This window comes from Seriola lalandi, unplaced genomic scaffold (genome assembly GCF_002814215.2).
Source record: "Seriola lalandi dorsalis isolate HSWRI2012SDOR001 ecotype SW California unplaced genomic scaffold, Sedor1 jcf7180002054970, whole genome shotgun sequence".
NCBI lineage: Eukaryota > Metazoa > Chordata > Actinopteri > Carangiformes > Carangidae > Seriola > Seriola lalandi.
This window is the reverse complement of record NW_019525521.1, coordinates 311,115-338,582: the sequence shown is the minus strand read 5'-3', so window position 1 is coordinate 338,582 and position 27,468 is coordinate 311,115. Positions and strand designations below refer to the sequence as shown.

Below are 27,468 nucleotides of genomic sequence, written 5' to 3'. Positions count from 1 at the left end.
CATCAGCCACTTCATGTCTATAGATTGATTTAGTATATTTTCAAATGAAATGTCCATGTGTATTAAAAGTATAGTAAAAGTTTTTTTTGTTTCAATAATAAAAGAGAATAAATAAAAATTCAAATACTTACAGAAACTGAACAGTTGAATAGATAAGAAACATGTATTTGCAGTGTGATATGTAACATATGATATATAATATATGATATGTTATATATAATATATGATGTGTGATATATAATATATGATGTGTGATATGTGATGTGTGATATATAATATATGATATGTGATATGTGATGTGTGATATATAATATATGATATGTGATATGTGATGTGTGATATATAATATATGATATGTGATATGTGATGTGTGATATATAATATATGATATGTGATATGTGATGTGTGATATATAATATATGATATGTGATATGTGATGTGTGATATATAATATATGATATGTGATATGTGATGTGTGATATGTGATATGTGATGTGTCGTGGTTGTCGTACTTCAGGCTGCTCATCAGGAGAGAACACCTGCTGGAGGGAACCTTCAACCAGGTGATGGCGTACTCCCGCAAAGAACTGCAGAGGAACAAACTCTACGTCACCTTCCTGGGGGAGGAGGGGTGAGACACATACACACACACACAAACACACACACACACACACTCATGGGCAGTGAGGTAACACAGCTGACTGTTCTAGTCTCGCCAGCGAGATTGTTTTCATCATGTTGCAAAGGATGTGAAATAAACTGTGACAGAGGTGTAAATACACACACACACTGTACAGACGTGAACACACACACACACACACACACACACACACAACCATATACATGAACTAAGATGCACAGGAGGAAATCAGTTAATTAGATGTCCTCCATTTAATCCAGAAGCATTTCTAATTGAGAATAACCCGGCACATGCTACACAACTAACTAAAGACTAAAAGCTATCAGCTACACCAAACACCAGTGTGACACAGTAACTGCACAGCCATGTAACCACAGTTACAACAGTTCAAACTGTACCAACCCTAAAGTTTGTCGTTCAGAAGAAAGACGTTTTCACCAGACTTTACCTCCATATAGACAGAGCAGCTTTTTTTAACAGTGCTCCAAACCGTCCACACTCATTTTACCAAAGTTAAATCGCTTTTACCATCTCAGCTGATAAAGAACACGTCCACATTAGTGTCGCCCACCTGACTCTACATAACCACCAGTCAGGCTTCTAATATAAATGTAAAGATGTTCTTAAATGCACATCACACAATGTCTGGTCTTCCATTACCATCATGCATGACTTGAATAGGTGTAAAAGTGTTTCAGATTTTGTGTGTCAGTGAGGTGGAGTATTGAGATCATCGTACAGACCTGACCCCCCACCCCAGTGTTGTGTTACCTTGTCTGTTGTTGTGTATTCTGTTTTTATGTCAAAATAAAAATGTTCTTGATGTGAGGTAAAAACCTTTTAAACATTATTGAATGTCAGCGGACTCAGGAATAGATTCAAGTGTATATTGTCCTTCTTGTTGGAGGTGGATAATTAGACCTGATCTATTTTTTAAATGGGCCAAAAGGAGTTTGTAATATCAGTTTAACTGTCCAAATATACCATGAACCAGAAGTGTTAAAGTGTTCCTGTCGTCTCCTCAGGTTGGATTACAGCGGCCCGTCCAGAGAGTTCTTCTTCCTCTTGTCTCAGGAGCTCTTTAACCCGTACTACGGCCTGTTCGAATACTCGGCCAACGACACGTACACCGTTCAAATCAGCCCCATGTCGGCGTTCGTAGAGAACCATCTGGAATGGTGAGCTGCCCAGTACGCACACACACACACACACACACACACACACACACACACACACACACACACTATGGTGTAAAGTCTATATTGTGTGTTTATGATTAAGGTTTCACGTCTGTTGATGAGATGAGACTTTCTGAATGTACCAAGACTTTGTTTTCCCATGGTGCTTGAATACATGATGCATCACTGAACAGGCCCATGGAGGCGGTTCCCAGAGGTCTCTGACCATGAGGTCCTCAGTCTCTGCTCACCTGAGGGGGAGACCCCTGGTGGTGAGAGGGGGTGAATGTCAAATGCTAAATGTCAGGACTTCCTGGTGGTGTAGTGAGTGAGATCCACGCCATGTAGATACAACACAATAAACCCACTTAGAGTATGTTACAGTCACCACGTTTCTCATATGTATATTCACTTGCAGGCTGTTCAAAAAGACAAAAATGCCAAAGTAATATAAAAAAATTTATCTTTAAAAAATGTGAAAGTGCTTCTGGAACAATATTCACAATTTTTCCAATTATCAGAATCATTATTTTGTCTGTTCTGATCACTAATTGAACCAGCAAATTAAAAGTGCTCCTCTGGCTCTGGTGCAGCCACCTGTCTCTGAAAGATTTGTGGAGGTTACTTCCTGTAGTCTGGCTCAGAGTTCCGTCTGCAGCATCATCTGATTGGTTGTAGGTCACAGGTGAATATCCAATCAACCGTCCTCTCTGTTTTTATCTATTCACCGAATTTTGACACGGAAAGTCCAGTTTATCTGCTAATGTTTATGGACTCTAAATATGAGTTATTGGTCTCCATGGTTACTATCTTAGGGATCTTATTGAGTGTGTGACATCATGAAAGATGAGTCTGCTTTTTGAAGTTTTTAATTATTACTGTGCAAGCTGGAATATTTATTATGTGATATACATATGACAGATGATGAAGCTGTGGCTGCAGATTTTAAAAATGCTGCGTTGTTTTTGAGGGTCGATTGTTGTATGTGTTTTATTGGACAGACTGATGGAATATGACTTTGATGTGACCGTGTGTGTGTGTGTGTGTGTGTGTGTGTGTGTGTCCAGGTTCCGGTTCAGCGGTCGTATCCTGGGCCTGGCTTTGATTCATCAGTACCTGCTGGATGCTTTCTTCACCAGACCGTTCTACAAGGCCCTGCTCAGACTGTCAGTACACACACACACACACACACACACACACACACACACACACACACACACCACACACACACACACACACCACAATATTTATGAACTGTCATTTACTTCCTCACAGCAATAGATGAAAATGTTTGAATTCTAAACAGCCAAATGTGACTACGAGCAGGTAGATGTTTGTTTTTCTGTACACAGACTCACACAAAGAGGTGAATTTAAAATTCTAAATGTAAAATTTAATCCTCCATAAAACTTGTTATGTAGCTCTCAGCTGGAGAAAATACTTACTGAAAGTTAAAATAATTAAAACTGATGGTATTGTGAAAGACAGTCCCGTGTTTCTATGTTGAAGAAATTTTCACAATATCTTTAAATCTTCACTAATCTATTTAGGTCCGTTAGTGTTTCTCCTCCAGCCTGAAGTGTGTCAACTTTGTAACTTTGTTAAGAAAAGTGGTATATAAATAAAGTTTATCATTGTTCACTCAGGTTGAATCAGCTGTTCACCATGAAATCATTTTGCTAAAACACCTAGATTCCACTGCGGACCAGTGTATATACAACAGTGGGTTGTGTGTGTGTGTGTGTGTGTGTGTGTGTGTGTGTGTGTGTGTGTGTGTGTGTGTGTGTCCTACAGGCCGACAGACCTGTCTGACCTGGAGTATCTGGACGAGGAGTTCCACCAGTCGCTGCAGTGGATGAAAGACAACGACATCACCGACATCCTGGACCTCACCTTCACCGTCAACGAGGAAGTCTTTGGCCAGGTGACATCATCAGCTACACGCCTGCAGTCTGACCCGTGTGTGTGCAGATCTCTAAACTCGCCTGTTAACTAGACCCCCTCCTGTGTTGCTAGGTGACGGAGCGGGAGTTGAAGTCGGGTGGTTCCAACCTGCAGGTGACTGAGAAGAACAAGAAGGATTACATCGAGCGAATGGCCAAGTGGCGGGTGGAGAGAGGGGTGGTGCAGCAGACGGAGGCTCTGGTCCGAGGCTTCTACGAGGTAAACGATTAATTAATTCATTCATTTATTGATAAGGTCATAGGTCGAGTGTAGCAGCTGCAGGAAGTGATATTTTAACAAAATAAGATTCACTCAGAACTGTGAAGTATTTTATTTTTACACCTGAATAAAACCACACGCAGCTGAAACTTACCTGTCTTTGCCCCGCCCCCTCCAGGTGGTGGACTCCAGGCTGGTGTCCGTGTTCGATGCTCGGGAGCTGGAGCTGGTGATCGCTGGGACAGTGGAGATCGACCTCGGTGACTGGAGGAGCAACACCGAGTACAGAGGAGGTGTGTGTGTGTGTGTGTGTGTGTGTGTGTGTGTGTGTGTGTGTGTGTGTGTGGGTGTGTATAGTCATAATACAGACCTCTTTGATTTAGAATCTGAATCAGAATGATTATCTAGTTGATTCCCAAGCAGGTTTTCAACATACTAGGAATTTGCTTTGGTGTTTTGGTGCATGACAATAAACATTGTAAGAAGATAAGAAATATTAACAAAGATGAAACAAACAAGTACTGCAGGTCAGATATCTTAGATATAAAATTTACAATAAGATAAAATATTTACAATAAAAATGCAAAGAAATATTATACAAAAATATAAATAAAAACAATACAAATATGTATGGGGACATTTAACATCCACATTTTGGGAATTCAGTAACACTCTCTGAACAGTATGTTAGATCTGAATCTGGAGTCAACTAGCAGCCAGTTAGCGTAGCTTAGCATAAATCTTATAGAAGTCTTCATGCTGAGCTTCACTCTGCAGGTGTGTGATTGATATGAATCTTCTCATCTCAAAGAAAATTATATATTTCCCAAAATGTCAGAAATGAGGAAAAAAGTCACTTCATCATGTTGAGACTTTCTTTCTGCTCTAATAAAAACCCCAAAAGCTCCAGTCCAGTCAGTTCCAGTGTTGTGAACAAACCTTCACAGTCCTGGATCCTGATTGGTCAACAACAACAGCTTCTTTTTAATTCAAACCAGTAAAAGTCTGAATTAAGATTTTCCAGTTTAGAGACGGAAGCTTCTATGGTTATAACGAATAACAGTGTGTTTATATGTGTCTGTGTAAAGCCTGAGCTAACCCCCTGTCTCCCACTGGCTAGGTTACCATGACGGCCACATAGTGATGCGTTGGTTCTGGGCCGCCGTGGAGCGCTTCAACAACGAGCAGCGTCTCCGCCTGCTGCAGTTTGTCACGGGGACGTCCAGCGTTCCCTACGAAGGCTTCGCCGCCCTGCGAGGCTCCAACGGCCTCCGACGCTTCTGCATCGAGAAGTGGGGCAAAGTCACATCACTACCCAGGTATCTGAGCGTGTTTCCTGTGACGCCGCGTTCACAGTCTTCTAGCTTCCCTCATCATCATGAACAGAGAGGTTTGGACTGCAGCTGTGTCACTGAGCTTGTTCCTTTGACTCAGACGTACAAGGTGACTGATGAAGTAAAACTGCGGCTCACCTCCAAACTCTTTACAAGCGCCCTGACATCGCCCTCATCCGTTCACAACAATGCACCAGCTCAGCAGAAGAGCTATTTTAGTATTTTCCCTCCTCTGCAGTCTGAGTGGATGTGATACTGTACAAGGTTCGTTCCTCTGACCTCGCAGTGGGACATTAATTTGGTAAACAGCAGCCAAAAAGTGAGCGCGCTCAGCAGAAACACAGAGCAGCGATCAGGTTTCCGTGCAGAGCAGGGACGAGAGCCAGAGTCTGAACCACCACAGCGAACCGTAGTACTCTGCTCACAATACGAGGTGTGGAGATGGTGTTTGGTCCTGTGTGTGTTTGTGTCGACGCAGCTGAGGAGGCATTCAGTCAAAGCTCAGTTAAAAATTCATTAGCAACAAACCTTAAAACAAAAGCAGCTCAGTTCAGTAGATGCAGTTGCCTGGTCTTGTGTCACGAGTAGCTTATGGTGGCTAATGTTAGCATGGATGTTGTACGCCCGTGCTAGTGCTACACTGCATTTTAGCATTTAGCATCGAGGCTACACAGGCTTTCTGTAAATCATTCTCAAAGGATCCCAGGTCTGTTTGTCGTCTTAAGTTGTTGCCAGACACAGTCTTGATGTAAACAGGTCAAATATCAGTTTATAAATGTTCAGGGATCCAGTTGTTTTGGTTTCCATATCTATGTGTCTGCGTTTGAGTGTACGTGCAGAATAGATGGGTTGAATGAGAAAACTGATACAACTCTCATGTCTACAAGGTTAAATACAAAGTTGGAGCCAGAAGCCAGTTAGCTTAGCTTAGCATAAAGGCAGTACAACTGAAGAGTATAAATGTCATCTTTAGAGTGGTTTATGTGCTGGACTGTTTCTTTGTCACATATAATCCATAAAAGAACAAAGTTTTTATACTTATAGTTTTTGTACGAATTCAACCAATGAGATGCTGTTTACCTTTAGACAGAGCCAAGTGTGCTGTTTGGTCCTGGTGGTGTCGATCTTCTCATCTAACTGTCGGCAAGATTGCAACGAAGTGTATCTTCCTAAATGTCAAACTGTTTCTTTAAGTGTCTTTTCATGACATCAGAGATTTTAATTGTAAGGATACAATAAAAGCAACTTTAAATGAAATGTTGGTGTATAAACTAAAATGTGGCGCTGACATGAGGAATTCATCTTAAATTCCAGCTGCTTATACCAAAGTTTTGAAGGAACCAGTTTGCATAAATACAAATTTAAAAAATGTAAATGTTTGCACCTGAAAGAGAGACATGTCTAACAGCTCTACCTGTCTCTCTCTCAGGGCTCATACCTGCTTTAACCGCCTGGACCTGCCTCCATACCCTTCATACACCATGCTGTATGAGAAACTGCTGATCGCCGTGGAGGAAACCAGCACATTTGGCCTGGAGTGAGACGGATCACCGCTGCATCCCTCTCAGTGAAACGGTGGCTGGGCCGAAACGCAAAAGGAAAGGAAAAAAAAAAGAACAGCTCTTGTGAGCTCCTGACGTCGCAAAGAAACCTGGATTCTACTCGGCAACGTTTCTGGTCACGTGGACAAACTGTATGTACGTGACCACGTGGGGAAGTTCATGACAGCACCCGGCACTTAGTGCACCACAGCAGGACAGCAGTTATTTTTATATTAATTATCAAGACTGGAGACGATGAAACACTAGACTGGCTTTTTAAAAAAAAGATTAAAATTATATATATGGTATGAACATACCTGAAGAAAGGGTATGTAAGATGGAAACAAGATCATTTATAGTTGCATGCACCAAAATGCATCATCCATCCAATAATAAAAAAACCTATGGTCATAAAAATCCTTACAAAAACTAACAGTAACAGATTAATAGAAATGTACAGAAAGAGCACCGAAAACAAGAAGATCTAAGACGTTAGTATGACAATGAAATACTTGAGAAATTTATCCTCAAAATTTGAATCAACAGAAAAGATTTAAGTAATAAAGTTATAAATTATAAAACCTATAGTGTGATTATATAGAGTAACAACAAAGATAAGAGAAGCTCTAACAGAAGCAGGTTTGACACATCCAAATGTTGACTTATCTTTTCTGTGAATTCAAACTTGAACACTAACAATCCTGCACACAGATTCTCAGGTGGTTTACTGCTCGTATACGTTCAGATGAATCTATAAATGTGGCTTTAAAGAATTGGTTCAAAGTATATTATGCAAATTAAAAAACCACTCGTCGGATGGACGTTAGGTCTCGTAGCCCAGATGCTAAAGGAACAATCATGTCTGGTTTTTCATCTGGAGAGCCGACAAGGATCATTATGTATTTTACCTGGACGTTGGCGGGCCGACAGGATCCCGCCTTAGGGGCTGAGACTGGGATGTGAAGAAATGCAGTGCTTCAAGCTTCAAGGCCTTAGGGGTGATGAGTAGACCCTTACAATCAAATCTAAAATTAGAGCCAGTGTCAAAACACACGACAAAAATAAATCAGAGCCGCAGAAGTCATAGAAACAGGTTTTTCAGACCACTTGGCATCTGGATTTAAATTGAAGAAATGAATCCTGCACAAGATCAGATGGATGGAGGTCAGATATTAGATACATCTGCAGAGAGTCAAGCCCAAAAGTGAGAAACTGATTATGATAAGGTGACGCAAATGATTTACTGATAAGACCAGGACCACTGAAGGGACGTGTCCATGTCAATAACAGTTAAGCCATCTGTAAACAGCTTCTGTTATCCTCTCGGTTAACTATAGCAATTCAGAGTCAATAATTGGAGCTCCTCAGTGACGAGCAGAGGCGCCAGAGAAGTGCTGAAAGTCAGAATGTGCTGAGAAAAAGGAGGAAGCTGAGGGAAGAGTAACACATGACTCCTTCATACACACCTGACCTTTAGTCTAATTCAGATCCAGTCCACTGACAGCAAATGGGTCTAATGGGTATTTACAGACTCTGCAACCACTACAGTACTTAATCCAGTCCTGAAACTCGAGACGTATCGGTATCGTTCAGGAACAGCTAGATCTCTCCGAGGCAGGCAGCACCTGGACACAAACGGCTCATCAACAGTCCCTCCAAACCTTCTTGCTCTGCGAGGCTTTCAAAAGCAGAGACGATGATGTCATGTATCAAAGTAGCCATCAATACCAACACAAGGGCTTCTGGGATTCCCTCTGTGGAGACCAAGCAAGCAGGTAGTTCACGAGTCTTTGGCGACAAAGAAGTGGGCGCTCCAGCTGTGTAAAAGGGGCGGGGCTGGAGTGTCAGCGTCTCTGGTCCTGCTGTTTGAATGGGAGCATCTTCTCTTATTCAAGTCTTCCACTGATGAACTTCTTCTCTCTGTCTGTGAACCATCACCTTAGCGTTGCTCTGTGCACGGAGCCGGTTCTCCAGTATCTGAACCTTTACTGTTTCAAACAACGTGACTGGTGCAAAGCAGCATCGTGGGTCTTCAAGGGCTTCATCAGACCGGGGTCCTGAACCGATCCGGCCCTGCTGCATGAACTTGTGATGTGGACAGAGGCCCTTGGATGAACCACTGTAACATATGCAATAGTTAAGACCTTAACTTAAATCTGTCCCTCAGTCTGCCATGTTCTCTCCCACAGTGACTGACTGCAGCGTTCCCTCAGCGTTCCCGACCCTTGTCTACATCTCTAGTCCAGTAATGAAACTGTGCCTCAGTTACTTACTGCCTCATACGTGGCCTGTGGTTTTTGTGGGGCTTGGTGATTCGTATTTGAGCCTCACATGAGAGTTCAGATATTTGCATCGGTTCTTTTTGCATGTTCTGCTCGTGTGGACGTGAGTTTCCTGTCACACAAGTCTGGTTTACTGGAAACTCTGATACCCAACTCACACTCAGCCGCCTCATGCGTCTTCATGGGCACATCTGCTGTCTAATTTTAAAAAAAGCCAAGTGCAACTGCAACCAGAAGTCTGACACATTTTAGCCAGAAAAGGTGTAAAAGCTTTCATCTCTCAAAACATTATTTTTACTCCTTTCAATGTAACGATGCAGTTTGTCTTTGCAAACATTGAATGAGCTGTAAGATTAAAGGGAAACTCCAATGGTTTCACACAGCGTGTTTCCAGGTGTTGCAAATATGAAATAAGTTGTATAAAGCCTTTTGTATCTCCAGACGGAGCTGTGGAAGTCTGACTTAAGTCCTACGAGTTTTAGAATGAAAACAATCAGAGGGCGTGGAGTTAGAAGTGAGCTTGAGGCTAAAGGCTCCAGGCTACATTAGCCTCTATTAGCATTACAGACAGTTACAAGGTAAAAACAAACAAAAAGAACGAAAAATGTGGGGAATAAAAAAGACGATATCTCTGGTCCTGCTTATTTGTTGTCTGTTCACGCGACTCGTCCACATGTCTGTGTTTTAAACTACCTAGCTAAACCATTTTTAGCTAAAGTTATAGCTGTCCTGGAGCGGGTTGCACCAGCTGTTCGTAGATGTTCAAACTTAGAGCAAGTGTTCACAAAGTCCGTGACTGAAATAAAACTGATTCCACCACATGAACTAGCTCCTACGTAGCCATTAGCGTACATCTGCTAACTGTCAGGTGTAACAGTTGTAGTTATCTGAACCAAATGATTAGCTAATATCTGAGCCATTTAGAGTGAAAGGTGAAACTTGACAACCTGAAACTTGATAAATGCTGTTTTATAATGTCATGCCTGACGATTTTAAATTGCATTTCACAAAAATAACACAATATACCTCAACTTACAAAGCATTTTACTAAAATTAGTAGATAATGTAAGTTAGGTTAGCACTCACTATAAAATGTACCCTGGAACAGAGAGAAGCAGAAAGAAAGAAACAATCACTTTTAGAAGTTATACAATGACTTCCTGTTTACATTGTTGATGGCTCCTGACTGGCTAGTGCTACAGATGTTTCCTAGCAACAGGTTCACACAATACTAAAGTCTGTACTAGCTAACATGGCGCATCCCAATTTAGTAAATCACTAGTTAGAAAATTAGCTACTGAGAACTTATGAAGCACTTTCTGTTCTAACTTTGTAATGGTTTATGAAGAGCTGGTACAGTCCTGGACCGGACGTGGACCCACCCCCCGCTGTAACCTTTCCCTAAACTTAACCTAGTTCTTTAGGTACCTAACTCTAACCACACTGTAACCACAGTTTATTTGCCGTGACAAAAGTCTTTCTCTAAACTTAAACAGACCGTATTTATACAGAACGAGAGTTAAGACATGACACTCTTTAAATATCAAGTGTAAACGGGGCCTTAATTGCACCAGGGTAGAGTTTGTTTGTTAGCCCTGGAAGAAATTGGCAACTTCTATTTCTAGATTGCTTGTTCTCCACCCAAGGCATGCTGGGATAGGCTCCACCCCCTTACCCCCTGACCCTTCATAGGATAAACGGGTGTAAGGAACAAATGGATGAGACCTCTAGAAGTTTTTCAGACACATTGAGAGAAATTGGCCTCAGCTGAACGTCTGTGAACTCGTGCTTCTTTGTTCCCCACATGATGTGATAATATTATTTGCTTTCTTTCTTTCTTTTCTTCACCTAAATTGTGCTTAATTTTTTCAGTAGCTACAGAAACGATCAAACTGGGGTAATAAGTCACAACGACAGCAGCAGAAACGCAGGATTTTTCTGTTTACAGTAAAGACCATGGTATGAACAAACGCATTTGAGAATGAATTTGATCAGAGCCACATATAACTGTGGTAAACTCACTGTACCGGCAGTCGGATCATTAGTACTGCATTCATCCTCAGCAGTGGCGAGGCCTTATCCACGCATCTCTACAACCAAGAGGACAAGGCTGTGATTATGTTGCATTCCCTGTCTTGTTTTTCTTTTCTACAATCTTTTGTACTGTTATTTATACTGTATTGTAATTATAAGTAAAGGGAAGATCTGAAGCTTTCCTTGAATGTTTTGTTTGTTTGCTGTTTTATGATGATGTGATGAGAAGCATCGGTCGAAGAGTTTGCCTTCACTTTTGAAGCCTTTGTGTTTTTATTTCGTATCTTTTCTATTACCTGTTAAGCTAGCTCTTTATCAGTCGCTACTGTTTAGTTTCCGTTCAGCTCGCACAGACAGATGTCTGACTGTGTCATACATTTCAGAGCCTCATGTATTCAGAGTAACCTGTGCATTGAGCAACAAATCACATGCATAAAAAGTGGGTGTAATTTGTTGAAAACGTAGAGACAGTGTACAGAAGTCTTGCTTTGATTAGGTTTATATGTTAAATACATGCATTGTAGATCTTGAACACAAATAATGGTTACAAACACTCCAATAACACTGATTCTGTATGTAAGTGCACTGATTGAAGCTATTATAGAAATATTTAAATAAGCTTTTGGAGAAGTAAAGGGTCATGGGATGTCTATAGAAAGGTAAGGTGGTGGAAAATTGTAGCGGCAGTTTGGTATTTGTGTCTTTTCAAACTATTTATTTGTCCATTTTCATTTTAAAAAAGGGAATTTAACAAAAGGGAAAACGTGACTGACTGAATGGATGCTGGCAAATTTGAAGCATGCATATTTTTATTTTTGTTTTTTGTTTTGTTTTGTGTGTGTGTGTGTGTGTGTATGTGTGTGTGTCTGGGTGTGTGTATTCTACACATATGTACATAATGTTGGAAAGTACAGCTCTGTTTTTGTCTGAGAACGGGTTGCTAAATACTCAGGCTGTGCTAATGCTCCACCGTACCATACAACTGTTTATGAATCTCAATAAAAAGGTCACTTTGTTACTTTGCTGCCATTGTGTGGATATTTTATACAGACTGAAACTAAAAAAACAGACATGAAGATTAAAAAAAGATAATCTGATCAAGTCTCAAGGTTCATTCTTGACCTTGGAAATAGCAGTTTGACAAAAGCTGCTGGACTCAACTCCAGTCAGAAAATAAAAGTCAGACTAGAACTTTTGGCATATCACACTTCTTGAATTAAACGCAGTAATATGTGGAATGATAAAATGGAAACCATCATAAAGTGTTTTACAGAATAGAGTAATAAATAAATAAAATAAAATAATAAATCTGTATAACTGTGATATAATAATTGTTATTCGCACTGGGTCAGACAGGATGAGGAAGTGAAATGTAAAAAAGTCTAACTAAAAGTCAAGAGAATATAAAGGTGTACTATTAAACAAGCAAAGGATCTATACCAGGGCAATGTTAGAACATAGAAAGATGAATGAATGGTGTCTAAATTAAATTATTATTATTATTATTATCATTATTATTATTATTATTATTATTATTATAATAATAATAATAATAAAGTACAAAAAGATCTTTAATTTTTTAGCCTATGTATGCATTTATTTATTCATATATTTATGGATTTTATTTTGACGTTTTTACAGTTAATTTCTGCTTTCTGTCTGGAAATGAATAATAATAATGAATGAAAATAATTTGCAAAAACAAAAACAATTTTGAATTTTGTTTTTCTCGCTTTTTGTTTGGAAACAAAAAAACAATGACCTCATGATGTCGTTTTTGGTTTAGAATAAAAAATATAATAAAACTATATGAATTCAGTTTTTGTTTTGGAACAGAAAAATTGTAAAAGGAATCGACAAAATCCAAAAACGGTCCATTTTGATTGTTTCTTGTTTTTTGATTCTGACACCAAAAATGTTTTTTCCGTTTTGGTTTTAAAACAAATACCAGGTGTTTCTATTCGTTCTAAAATTACAAATGAATTATGGATTATATGTCCATATCAAGACTCCGAATATACAACCAGTTTATAAAGTTATGCAAAGTAGAACTCCATAAATTAGATTCTTAAAAAACGACCAAACTACTGTTTGTATTTGTATGTATATTCATGTTATTATTATTATTTACTTTATTTGCTTCACAATTGTTAATTTATTTACTTATTGGCCATTTTGAGCCTCCATAATTAATTTTTTTTCTTTAACTCTGAACGATACCTTTTATCCTTTTACACATGAAAGCACTCCGCCCCTCTGCGCCCTTACCGCACGCCATCCGATAGGCCAGCCCACCTGTCAATCAACACAGGCTGCCATAGTAACGGACAGCACAGCAGCGCTCCGGTTAGTAAGTGAGGAGCAAGTTGAGGACCGTTGACAAACGAGGAGAGAAGTACAGACCGAATAACTTCATCAAAATGAGCCGGACAGTCGCGTTATTTGACAGAATATTAAACTATGCGGGCGCTTTTAACTCTTAGGCCGACAGACAGTGATATTCGTGTTGTCTTTTACCGTTTAGTCCTCTGTGTAGTTTAATATTAGTGTGCTAACGTTGCCGTTTGTCAAAGTTTTCATTTGAACTTTAAGCTAACCGACCGAAACGACGTCATGATCCCCGAATGTCCACGAGCCGGGGACGCGAGGAGCCGAACCCGCTTCCTGCGCAGCCCAGCGGCCGAACCGAGCCAGAGCCGCGGTGTCAGCGGCTTGTTGTCCGAAATCAAGACCCCCATCACCAACGAACCTTTCACCGACCACTACACCATTCTCCCCGGGAAAGAGCTCGGAAGGTAAGCCCAACTGTCTGGAACCCAGGTATTCTTGGAGAACTCTGCCCTAAAATTAATCAGATGATTTTTAATTTTATGTATTTTTTATTTTATTAATTTGTTTGCCAGGATAACATGGCTCTGCCAGTTGTATAATGCTGCATATTTTAAATAAAAGCACATATTTCAAGTTACATTTTTGTGCAGTTGAAATGTTTGTTGTTGTTTACTTGGCAGCGGTCACTGAGCAGGTCTGGCACCGGGACAGCCCGGCTGTCTGCCAGGCTCCTGTATGCACGCCTGACTGGTCTGATTGGGTCACAACAGTAAATAGAGATGTTTGGGATTTATTTACCAGCTGCATTTCTTTCCTAGAAACGTACATAATCATATTTCCTTCTTAAATTGAACAGATTATATCAACCCTCAGTGACTTCATGTCCCTCCAGTTACTGAATGATCCGGCAGAAGTGATGAATTGATTTGACTTGCATTAATGAGCCACTGCTGCAGTGTCCTCTGAGATAAACTGATGCACAGACATGCATGTGTACTGGCTTACATCTGGATTCAAAACTAATATCATTATCAGTTGGGTATCAATTTTTCTACTTATATTCAGGTGATTGTGGGATCTGTTTTTATCGGTGTGCCATTAGTTACTCATTGAAAGGTTGATAAAAGTATGGTCCTGTTCTTCTTTGGCACCTGAAAGGCAAATCCAGTCCGTGGTTTGATGCCAGCTGATGTTTCACAGGATTTCTTAAAGGTTAATCATTACAGTAAATGGTCTCCATCCTGTATGCTCAACTGATCTGGGATATAGCCTGTAACAATATCATAAGGCCAATCCCTGTTTGGTTAGATATGTTTTTCCATGAGTAATTGCCCATAGAATGACTTGGTCCTCTGAACAGGATTGTGGTTGTGGTGGTTTGTTGACTCAGGTATAACATTAGAGATAAGAGCTGAGGTTAGACTCGGCTGAATCAAAGTAATTTCAGCCAATAATCTCCTGATATGCAGCTATGTTAGCTATGTATGTGTGAGTCTTAGAGGTCCTCAACAAAGGCTGTGTGTGTGTGTGTGCGCGCGTGCACGTATGTGCGTGTGTATTTGTGTGTGGCTTTGCATCGCATGACATGACATTGTGACTGAGATTAGCTGCCACAGAGCAACATGAAAGGTTACATTAATCTGCAGCACTACTCTGATCTGATCTGCAGCATTGTAGTGAGCAGATCAGCTGACACAAGTTCATGTGTTCATGTTCGTGTACGCCACCGAGGCATCGACCATGTCGTGTTATTGTTCTCAGCAAACTGTGGCAATCTCTCTCTCCTTATTTATTCATATTTATGTTTAATACAAATATACTTTAATTCATCACCAGTAATCTTTAAACTTTTTCTCCCACAGTCTAAAATTAATTTCAGTGTTTTTCATTCAGTTTTCTTTCATTGTGTCTAGTTTTTTTAATTTTAATTTCTTGTATTAGTATTGCAGTCGGTCTTTATGTGTAAGGCTGAAATGGATAAATGCTGTGGTGCAAAGGGCCATAGGCATGTTGTTATGAAAAACTGCAATTTAAGATTTTCTAATAGCAATAAATAAAATATGTGAATTGGAACAATTTAGCTCACATTTCTTAAGCTATGAAATTGACTGTGCACTTGGCTTGTAGTCATGAAGTCATTGTTGTAAAACAGACTTGGAAAGCTGTGAACCTGTTCTTTAAAGTCACAAATCTGACGTGACGTTGTGTAGAAGTTAAACTGCCTCTTTGGTTGTGTCACTCATCGGTGAACTCGTACCTGGAAGACGACTGGCCTCAGCTGCTGCAGGCCACAGCTTCACTTCCTGAAGAGTTTTACTCTTTGGTCAACAGTCGACATTGTTCAGGTGGTTAATTGGAGTAATAACAGATGAAGCGGTTGTTGTTCTGTGGCCAAACAACTTGTGTTTATTCCCTGACTGAATGTGACTCTTGGCCCATTCTCTGGTTGAGCCGTCTGAACTCAGTGCTGGAATTCATTCATGAGCCTTTTCAGATTAAACCGAACGACTGTGAACGTGATCAAACGTACGTGAAGAGAATTAGTGTCAGCTGAAACAGACATTACTTATTCACCTTCCTAATGCAGTGTTTTTATTTTGAGTTAATTCAGCTTCATTTATTTATTCTGCTGAAATGGAGTCTGCTGTTTTTGTGTGGAAGGTTCTGGCTCATTATTCCACTCTGGTGAGATTCACAGCTGTGAAGCCTGAAACTGAAGCATGATCATGGAACAAGCCTGCAGAACATTCTGCCTGCAGCACAGCGTTCCAGCACTGTGTGTGTGTGTGTGTGTGTGTGTGTGTGTGTGTGTGTGTGTGAGAGAGTGTGTGTGTGTGTGTGAGTGAAGTGGGAAGTGGGAAGTGTGATGTGCACGGTGAGCAGTTTCCGGACTGAGACGAGGATAGATGCCGTCGAGCTCACGCCTCCACGCCCAGTGGCCCTCCCAGCATTCCTCTCTCTCTGTGGGGAAACTCCCTGTCTGTGTCGTTAGGTGGTCCACTCAGTTTCTCACTGGGCCGACAAAGAGGCATGTTCAGGTTCCACATGTTCCAGTGGGGTATATCCTAATCTGTCTTTCATAGGAACCTGTTGGTCAGGTCTTTTTTCGAGTAAAAGGAGGTGATACACTTCAGGTCTCCACCTACAGCAACAGTTAAATCAAAGGGAAAAGAAGAAGACAGTGCAGTGCTGTGAAATCTCTGGAGAGCAACGTGCCAAAATGATTTAGCACAAGAAATGGAAACAGTGAAGTGATTCAGTTGTTAGAGTCAGATGCTCAGAATAAAACAAGCTTCTTCTCTCTGGAACTTCCCCTCCTTCTTCTAACTCCTGAAATACCATGAAATGTGAGATGCATTACAAGTTGTAGTGAATAATTACTCAGCTCGGGGTTTGTGCACAGTCAGCACAGTTTAATGTTAAACATGGAAGTCTGTTTACTCATCACCTCTCGTCCTCTGGTCTTGGATTTGATCCAGATCTAGAAATCAGGAAAGTCCTGTGTGTCATGGATAGAGTACACTGTACGTGTCCCTCCGTCTTTGCCTCTCTCACATGTAATCCACTGATTTTGAAAATGTTTATATCCTAATTATCCTTATTTTAACATAAATTTTAACTTTCATTCTTACAAAATCAATTTCCACTTAAACATTTGTAAATTTGTGACTTTAATGTCAAAATTTCTGGCTCCATCTTTTTTCTTTTTTCTTTTTTTTTACCTACAGTGGCCCAAATACGCAATCCAGAAATTATCCCCCATATATCTTTTCACCATTAATTACAAATCATATATACTTTACATTACAGCCCTTTTCCAAACCATCAGATTTTCAATCGGAGTGAAAACTCATTTGGCTTTATTCATGCACTAGTTCAATTTTCATGAGGTTTGTGGTTGAGTCGTCTTGTTGGTGCGTTCAGGTGCTTGTTAGAAGCTGCGACATGTGAGATTTGAGAGTTCCTGAATGAAAACAATAAGGAAACTTGATGTTGTGAGGAGGACGATAAGAATTTGTTAGTGTCTGACCCCCTGCTCGCTGCTGGCTGTCCATGTGTCACAGTCAGGGGTTGACGAAAGCTGAGGATGGGGGAGTTTAAGGTAATACCCTCCAGTACGTCTCTGTGGTGGGAGTCCCAGATGGCCTGCAGCCAAGCTCCTTTAGTGACTGTGACTATGGTGAAGCGGTCATTGATTCCAGATGGTTAAGACCCAAAGCTTTTTCCAGAATGGGTCTTAGTGACAGAAATGGCCACTCTCTTATTAGCCCATATGGTCCTGGGCACAGCTCTTTACTGATTGCACTGGAGATCTCACCAGGGACCCAGTGTCATGGCTGTGGTTAACTTTTTTTTTTGACTGATAATATCTGACAGTACACAATTCATTTTAATTTTGACTTATTCCATTACATTAAATTAACTCAACTGATGAACTGATCGATTAATTTTTTCACCCTCCTCTGATAAAGCAGTATCAAGCACTGATCCACCTGCTGCTTTAATATTGACGGGAACATGTAATTATATGAATAACAAGATTAAAAGAATCTACATTTATCTGTGCCCAGGTGAGTGAGTGAGATACTCCGGATGTGATAACTTAAAGTGATAGTTATTTGAAGTGGGTTTGTGTGAGGTATTTACCTGAGTGATGAGCTGCAGAACACACACGTTTTAGACAGTTTAAAAGATGCTAACAGAAAAAAGCTAATATCAGGTTAATTGCCGCTTTATTTTGAATATTCTCACCGCCGTCAAAAAGCCCTTTACTTTGGAAATACATTTTTTCTAACCATGTTCCTACACACAAGCACAACCACGGCGCTCACTGTGTTACTCCACAGATCAGCTGTTTGGGTCCGACAGAGTTAAGCACATATATCAGCTCGTTGATTATTTCTACAATCCAATCAGAGTTAATTGACAATACTGACAGTAGAGACCATTAATCGCATCTTATCTAAACCATGCTCTCTTTTATTAGCTTCATGCTCTTTACCTGCACAGTCTGTGTGTTGGACACTGTTGCAGTGATGGTGTAAAGTCTAACATACGGGACACACTTGATGGCTGAATGTAGAAGCTTCTGGGGATTGGGAACACTCTGTTGGCAGCTGATCAATTTCTTTTTTTCCAGAACTGTATCTCCTGCCTTTGTGTTTGTGGCTCTGAGATTAGTGACAGATTTAATGACAGTGAACTGACAGGAGGATGCACACGATCAACCGGCCCCGCTGTGCACACGGGGAATCTGTTGATGCCAGAGCGAGTGTTTGGCCCCAGGCCAGTGAAAATCTTTACTTCATTAAATGTGTCCAGGGCTGCCTGGTCCCTGTCACAGAACCCAGCTATGAGACTGCAAACAGCCTCCACAGGGTTTGTAGAGCGCTGATACACTGAAGCTGCTGGTAGCTGATATTTAGTTGTGGGTGGAAACACATTTCTTTTGCACTTCAGCTCCGTTGGACAGGATTAACATGACAGGGGGAGAGGGGAATAAAGTTTTCACTGTGCTCCATTTAGAAATAATAAAAAAGAGATGCGACAGCAACTCGCCTGAGAATCATCATGTGTTCAGTATCAGTGTAATCTAGTTATAGCTCTCTGTACATCCACTCATACACTGCAAACAGCAACTAATAATAACTTTAAAAAGATAACAGGATCAAAAGAGAGCAGCAGTACCTACCTGTCGTATGTGTGCATATATGTTGGTGTTGGCACGTTTCCTTCTATCAGGTCAGCAACAAACAGTTTTTACACAAAAGTCAAATTTCACCCTGAGCTTATTAAAGAAAGATGACACAACAACTCAGAGATCCACTTTAAAATACAGAGACTTCCCTCAGGACGGGATTCAAAATTCAGGAGAAGCTATGGATCAGAAACCATCAGGTAACTGCGGCTGCAATTATTACTGCGTTGGGGGCGAGCTACCCACATATATGCTCCGGACGGGTTTGACATCAGAGACCAGTGGAGGTCATTTTAGAATAACTCCACCTCCCCAATAGACTGCAAAACAAGTCCGAACTGGGACCAGTGATTGGTTCATTTTACACCTTTAGTACAACATCAAACAAAAGTGACTACATCATATTCAGCATGTCATTAGCAAGATTTCAATTCCAGTTCTCTGCAAAATAGAATAGATTTTTATTAGAAAGGCCGACAAAACACAACAACAAATGTTCTGTTTCTGTTCAGAGATGTTATGTGAATAAAGCTGAGTTTATTCCTCTCGTGATGTCCTTCCAATTAGTTGGAGTTAGCTGGTAGTTGGAGCGATGACTTCCACTGCAGTAGCTGCTGTAGTATTTAATTGAAGGCGTCTGGCTCACCTAATAACGGAAAAACAAACCTCTTATATCAGGCAGTGACCACGTAAAGTGTTTCCATTTCACTTTTGCGAAATATTGCTTTGTCAAACAGTCTGAAAAACCACCTCATGTGAGCGTTTACATTTTCCTGTGACAGTTGAGTTTTTCCTAAATTCACATGTTTCCATGACTCGTTTTTTAAGTTCACAATTTCAAATTGTGCATTAAGCAGGTTCATGGAAACACAGCTATTGACGGCAACATGAATCATGCTTCATTAAAAGTAAGGCTGCACAATTAATCAAAATATAATCGAAATCACAATATGGCCAAGTGCAATATCCAAATCACAGGGGCTGCAGTTTTTTTGATGAAGGTAAAATGTGTCTCATTGTTGTTCATTGTTGTGGTGCTACAGAGACGCCCGACCTACAAATCCTATTCTCCAGACCTAAAGGAACATGATTGTTTGGTACAAAATCAAACAAAAATCACATCATCATCATTTTAAAATTTAAAATCAAATGTTTAAACAACCATTCCAACTGAAATCACAATATCTGAAAAAATAATCGCAACATGATTTTTTTGCATTTCGTGCAGCCCTAATTAAAAGCTCAAATTTAACTCTTTACAATCCAGAGAAAAGCTCAAGGGCACGTTAGCAGGGCACATACAGGCTTTGAACCTGGGAACTAACAGTTCAATGATATCTGAACATGATTAGATTTCAACAACTCTGAAGAGTAAATATTTACGATCACAGTAAAGCTCTGTATACATTTGCTTGCTACGACTTGTTTTAAATCAGTGATTCGTAAATCTTCACTTAGTAAACACCAACACTACAACCAGGCCGCGGTTGGACTGATGAACAGCTGGTGCTGCAGCTCTCCATTAGATGTGCTGTGTTCAAACCTAATCAGTGTATTAATGCACACACACGACACTGAGGCTCTGCTGCAGCTTGGCTTTAGGCTGTAACCTCTCAAAGTCATCCACTGCATCCATTAGATGGCTTCTTTACATTAACTGTAACCATGCCATCACACACACACACACACACACACACACACACACACACACACACACAAAAGCCGTCTCTTTCAGGGTGTAGTCTGTGAATGAGGCTGCTGGCTTTGGAAATGTGCTGACGCTGCTTTAGAAAAGGCTGTGGTGGCCCAGTATGGTTTTTAAAGAGCAGGCCCAGACTCCCAAACCAAACAGCATCTATGGACTGATCCCAGGCGTGGCCACACCCACACTGACACACGCCGGGGTCGCTGAACCACCACAACTCTGCCATGAAAAACTAAAATCATAGCTGAATTTGGCATCTGATAATCAACTGCTCTGCCACAGTTTGTCCCTTAAGAACAAATGCAGTGTGTATGATGTATTGTTTCTATGGTGCAGAGTACATGTATATGTGTATGTGTGGATTAAATACAGGCCTGCAGTAATCCCTCCTTCCCTCCCTCCCTTCACTTTTCTCAGTCTAATCATTTCAGACAAGAGGAGTCTAGGAATTTGATGTATTCTCTACGACACTTGACACTTTTTTAATCCAGCTGCAGTGAAACTAAAGTCTTTTCAACTTTTAGTACAAACGTCCTCCTTCGATGAGATGAAACCTTAAACCTTCTTTTCACCTGATTGCACCGACATGTCAGTTTCTGAGCTGATGTGATTTTTACTTCCAGTTTTTATACCTGAGAAACACAGAAGCTGTTCTGTAAATGTCAACGTTTCCAGGATTTTAGTGGAAATATACACATCACTAAAATAAAATGGTTTACAGATATCATCTGTTAACACTCAGTAACTGTGAGGTGTAACTGTTATTCTCATGTTAACGGGCTAAAATTTGACTTGTTTAGATAAAGAACAAAGAAATTGAGATAAGTCCAACACTTCTTATACTTTAAATAAAATATTAAATACTGATGTAAAGTTGGATTTTGACCATTCACAAAAATAACAATGGACCTCAAATTGCAAAACATGAATCTAGTGACATCAGCGTGAGAGCAAATGACCAAAGTTTCTGTTAGGTTAGTGTGAACTGACATAGCCATGCGTTTCATCATGAAGGCTTATAGTTGAAACACCTAAAAACAACCTACATTTACAAAGCAGTGAGTTCAATGTGTCGTTTGGCCCCTAAAACTGGTATTTATGGATGTGAGTTAAAAGAATAGTGAAAACCAGGTTTGATAAATCATTGGTTTACAATTAGTAGATTAGTAGATACTGAGAAGTCTGGACAAACACAAAATGTTCACAAGTCGCTGCTGCAACACAATCCTGGAATCATCTTCTTCATCCTCATCTGGTCTCCTCTGCTTCCTCCTTCCTTCTTTCCTTCCTTCCTTCCTTCCTCAGATCATTAAATTCAGCAGTCTGAGTATCGTCACACCTGCTGCAGTGTCCATGTATGTGACAGTGAAGGTTTGACAAAATGAAAGGGAAATGCTACAACTCAGTGCAGTGCACAGAGAGGCCTCTTTGAGAGAAATAAAATATTTTGAGCATTTCCACTCACGTGTTTTCAGCCTTATACAGTATCAACCACTGAGTGGAAACTCACAGCAAAATAAATGAAACTCTGAACCTTTTCTGAGAGTTTCAGTTCATGATCACTGTCAGAAATCAACTGTGGAACAGTTTTGCCCATTTTGTGACACGAGATAGAATTTTATTTGAGATTCACTGTGGGAAAAATCGATATTTAACTTCATCTGTTTGTGTTGAAAATTCACAATGTACAGTTCAAGTGCAACAGAGGATTGCATTCTGGGTAGTGCTCCAAGGATGTAATGTCCGTCTGTCATGCCTGTCTCCTGAACTGAGACATCTAACGAGCTGTGGTGAATGGATCACCGTGGTCTGTGTAATGTGAGGACCGTAGGTGATAAAACTGTGGCTTTAGGCTGTTTGCTGACTTTGTGAGATGCCTTACTGTGAAGGTAGACTGTCAGTCCAGTGAGACACACATCATTACATGTAGTATAGTGTTGTATTCAAATTAATCAGAACTAATGGTAAGATTTGAGGAGAAAGTGAAGGTAATCATTAGATGAAGACATCAGTATCACAGTGATTACAGCTGCTCCTTAAAGTTTTTATCATCATCTGTTTGATCCATAAAATGTCAGAAACTAGAAAAGAAACAAACTTCTCACAGTTTCCCAGAGTCAAAGTCAAATAACTCATTTGGTCCAAAACCCAAAGACATTCAGTTTAATCACATCAATCTTTCCATTCATATTGTGCTTTATTAAATTCACTTCACAGATGGAGAAGCCAGTCGCACCAATAAATGAATGTGTAACACGTCTCTGCTCCCAGCTGCTGCAGCCCCATGACTCTCACATGAGTCCAGCTGAGGATGAAGCCGCTCAGTGCAGCTCCAGGCCCGGAGCGGCTCGTCATGCTCCGGACCCTGACACAGTCTTTCTCATTGTGTCTTAATGTCACAGCTTCTCTCTCTGAGCTGTGGTTTCATGAAGAAGGACTCGAGTTACTCTCATCTTAGAGATGTCTGTTGCTCTTATTGTGCAGGACGCCTAGTCCTGACTGTAACATCATGTTTTTATTTCCCCTGGAGCACAGAGTGAGAATAATACAGTGCTTTGTGGAGGTCCTGAAAATCCTTGATTTCTCATTTAGCTATTTTACAGTCCCTTCACTGTTTTATTTTAAAAAATAATTTTCTTGAAGACTTTTTTTTAAAGCTGCAGTAGTGAAAATATCAAACTCTGGCTAACAACAAAGCAGACTCTTTATTGATTTAAGAAAGAAATTATTGGCTTTTTACCTACTGAAATCTATAATAACCAGAAAAAAGCAGAATTTCCAGAAGAAAGTTGAATTTAATTTGCTTATATTGAAAATTGTAGGTGCAAACACTTAATTGAAGCACTAAAAGCGTTTGAAGAGTATGAGCTTAAATCAGCTGATGACGTTTTCACTGAAAACGTAACGTGTTAGTTCGAAGTTTAAACTGTGGAGACGATTTGTCAGTTTATTTGTAGTGCTCTAAGTATTTGAACTAACGTCATTGGAAGAGTAAGAGGTGACAGCTGCTGAAATGTTAATTAAACTTAAAAAGGAAATGCACCTTTCACTGTATACAGGACAGTAGATTTGGGGTTCTTGGGAGCAGGACTGGGAACCAACGCCCAAACTATCCAACATGTAGTGTAGGAAAAAGTGCAGCAGATCTCTGGTTAACTCTCCTTAGTTCTAACTTTTATTGTAATAACTAGGGCTGTCCCAAACGATTATTCTTTAAACAATTAATCTAGCGATTATTTTTTGGATTATTCGACTAATCTAACGATTTTTTTTTTATTAACCAAACAGTAATTTTATTGCAATTATTTCCCAGTTAGTCATTTAATATAACAATTTGCCCCGTCCAACATCTTGACTCACTGCACCAGGGTGTTTCCTCTTTATGTGCTCGTGCATGACTGTCGTGCTAGAGTGATATGCCAGATGCACTTTGCAGAGTCTGCAGACTACCGCACTGTTGGTGTCCAGATTAAAGTATTCCCAAACTTTGGAGGACCGTGTGCGAGCCTTTTCTGCCGCGTGTTGCTCCACGCGCTCCGTCGTGCTGCCGGTAGACACCGCCGTGTTGTTCAAATAGATTACACAGACGCAAATCATTCACGTAGTCAATGACTTCAATTATGTCACTGCGTTGTCCCAGTCCGCGCGCTGCGCTTGTATCTGGGTAAACCAAAGACGATGGATATAAACGGCCCCTTTAGAAAGTTCCGGTTTTGTTCTATGAACATTTACCCTGTGTGGTTTTACACGACGCGTCGACACTAAAATTACACGTCGAATAATTTTTATAATCGACAACGTCGATTACGTCGGATAATCGTCCCAGCCCTAGTAATAACGTCACTCGCTCATTTTTTAAGCCTCAAAGTAAAACCTCCATCACTGTCTCTCCTGACAACAGTAGCTCCACAGAAAGTTGACAGTATTCGCTGGGTCACAATGCCAGTCTGCTTTCATTACCACCCCCACAACCTGGAGTGTTACAGTATCTCACGCTGCTGTGGACTTTACCAAGGTCATGTTACAGTTGATATGTTAACTATACGAGCGATTGTATTTTTATCAGTTACCTTTTTCTGCCTTGATAATATTTCTTCTTTGTCTGGGTTTAGTTTTCTCACCTCAGTGGATGGTGGACGTGCAGTTCATTTTTTCTGAATTTCACATTCCTCTCCAAACAGGAAGTCTTTACTGAACTAACGTCTTTGGCAAAGTACGAAGATCATAAGAACCAGAACTGAGTTAAACAGTGAACATTTCTACTTGTTGAAGTGATTGTTAGAGGGATTGTAGGAGGCTGCCACAGACACTCCTTAGTTTCTCTGTGCAGTCCTTATATTCAGTTAAGTTTTGAACTTCTGAGCGTTGTATTCATCTATCATTTGTAATAAATAAATAGTGCTTTATCCTGGATTATTATGGATGTGGAGAGTCAAACATTCCTGCTCAGCCACTGTAGTGTTTATAAATAGGACAAGAAATAACTGCTACAGTTCTGAATTACTGACGTGTGTGGGGAAAACTACGCAACCTTCTCTAAACATTGCACCTTCATGAAGTTGGCACCATATGTGGTTACAACAAGATAAAAACTGCTCTTACCATTTTTAAGAAATTACATATTACAATTTCAACCATAGGCCTATTATGTCAGCTGCCCATTAACATCCAAATGACTGTAAAGTGATCTCAGTCATTTTCACAGACGCCACTTTTACAGTCTCAACCAAACAAACTGTTGGAGTCTGCTAAGCGTTTCTAAAGGATTCAGGTTCCCAAAGCAGATTCTGAGCTGGATCCAGATTCAGTGAAACGCTGGGCACAAGCCCCTGCACAGTATTTTACTCTCCGCTGAGACGGTGTGCAGTGGCCAACAGGAACAACCAGCAACCGATCAAATCAAAGTAGCTTTTCATCCAGCAGACTCCTGACTGGCTGTGCTGCTCTTCATTAAACGTCCTGGATGGTAAACAGGACAGACATTAGTTGAAACTTAACATTGATTCTTTTTGGTGGCACAGAGACCAAGTGAAAATATCCATAATTGACGGATCAGGTTTCAGTTCTTCTCTTTCTTCCACCTGCTCGTTCTGAGTCTGTGAGAAGTAAAGCAACTGTTTTCTTAAATCTCCATATTCCATCCTTATTAATGTCATGCCACAGAGTAATTCCTGTCCAGATTTGAAGAAGCAGACAGAGCAGGTTTGTCATGTCAGCGTGAATGTGTCTTGGCTGTGGACCGCTCACGTTCAGCTGGGTGCTGCTGCTGATTATTGGAGCATTGACTGCCAACAGTAGCCAGAGGGAGGGCGTGATGTGGGTTGTCATCTCCATCACCGGATGCATTTCAGAGGATATCCCCTGGGCAGCACTCGTGTGTCTGCACACTGCACTATGTGGTCTTCACATCAGACCACCTTCCAGTCTGCAGTAAAACTGGGTCAGGCCAGACTGTTGTGGTGGGAGGGGAGAGGCAAACACAGCCAACCACATCCACAGCCCAGTCCACGAAATGGCTCTAACCGATGTTTTTAAACCCAACATTTACACCAAATACACATCTGTGCAGCTGTTTGAAACCGAACGTGGTTAGGCCTCTGCTTCATTAGCTGGGAAACTTCTGATGCCAGAATCTCACAAAGAAAGATTTCTACTCAGCTTCACTTAATTTACAAATTTCTAGCAATTTTACTGGCTCTGTTTTTTAGATTCATAATTCTGTTTTACTTGCTGTTGCTGCTCCTCAGCTCTTGAACTGCCTCCTAAAAAGTCTCAGAGAAACCAAATCAGTGTTTTCCTTAGCTTTGCCCTTATTTTATAATTGTCATGTAGTGGGTTGTCCCTTAATCCTCCCTTTAGCCATGCTAATATATTAGCGCAGCTCTGGATGGCAATGACTGTAAGTTAGTATTGTCATGAGCGTGTTGTCTTTATCCTCAGTCTGGTGTCACAGAGCTGTTGGATATAGACTTGTCATGTCATTTTATTTCCTGTAAAGCACTTTGTAATTTCTGTTTTGAGAAAGTGATATATACATAAAATGTATTTGATTATAACTCTGATCTAATTTTTGTAGATTGAGCCAAAGTTTGTATGAGTTGTGATCATCAGACAGGTTGAACACAATCCCCCGGGTTAGTGAAACTTCTATTGCAGATAACGACGAAGAAGTGTAAAAATACTCCATAAATTGTCTGTTGTAAACATTCATGACAGTTTATAGATCAACTTCCTGATTCAGTTTAACTCAGACCTCTGGCTGTTACTGTTCTTCAGTGAATCGTATCGTTGTTGTTTTCTTCTCTCAGGTGTCTACTTTCTGCCTGAAATGATAACATCTTTGCCTGAGGAGAAATTACTGTTAAAGTTGGATATTTCCACAGATTGTGACCCTAGATTCCGCTCTTCTTCTGTGCTGGACTGTACATTACGTCCATGGCTCAGGCAGGTCCACTGGCTGTTGGTTTGACCCTCTAGCTTTACGTAGGGAACTCTGTGATGGAATCAGAGTAACGTGTGAAGTACTGAGGGCAGAATGAGATGAGGTTCAACTTTGACCCCT

The 27,468-nt window shown here is 40.5% G+C and overlaps 2 protein-coding genes across 2 annotated transcripts in view; both read left to right on the top strand.

Annotated features, from left to right (window-relative positions):
- Nucleotides 1-12,190, top strand: part of hecw1a (HECT, C2 and WW domain containing E3 ubiquitin protein ligase 1a) — a 54,601-nt gene extending 42,411 nt beyond the window's left edge. The window contains exons 23-29 of the mRNA XM_087170951.1: nt 1,666-1,818; nt 2,886-2,984; nt 3,613-3,742; nt 3,835-3,981; nt 4,160-4,274; nt 5,102-5,300; nt 6,745-12,190. Coding sequence (XP_087027077.1) covers nt 1,666-1,818; nt 2,886-2,984; nt 3,613-3,742; nt 3,835-3,981; nt 4,160-4,274; nt 5,102-5,300; nt 6,745-6,856 — 955 coding nt within the window. The 3' untranslated portion in view covers nt 6,857-12,190. The remainder of the gene's footprint in view (nt 1-1,665; nt 1,819-2,885; nt 2,985-3,612; nt 3,743-3,834; nt 3,982-4,159; nt 4,275-5,101; nt 5,301-6,744) is intronic.
- Nucleotides 12,191-13,549: 1,359 nt separating this feature from the next.
- Nucleotides 13,550-27,468, top strand: part of stk17a (serine/threonine kinase 17a) — a 32,229-nt gene continuing 18,310 nt past the window's right edge. Inside the window, exon 1 of the mRNA XM_023395875.2 lies at nt 13,550-13,967. Within this exon, the coding sequence (XP_023251643.1) occupies nt 13,786-13,967 (182 nt within the window). The 5' untranslated portion in view covers nt 13,550-13,785. The remainder of the gene's footprint in view (nt 13,968-27,468) is intronic.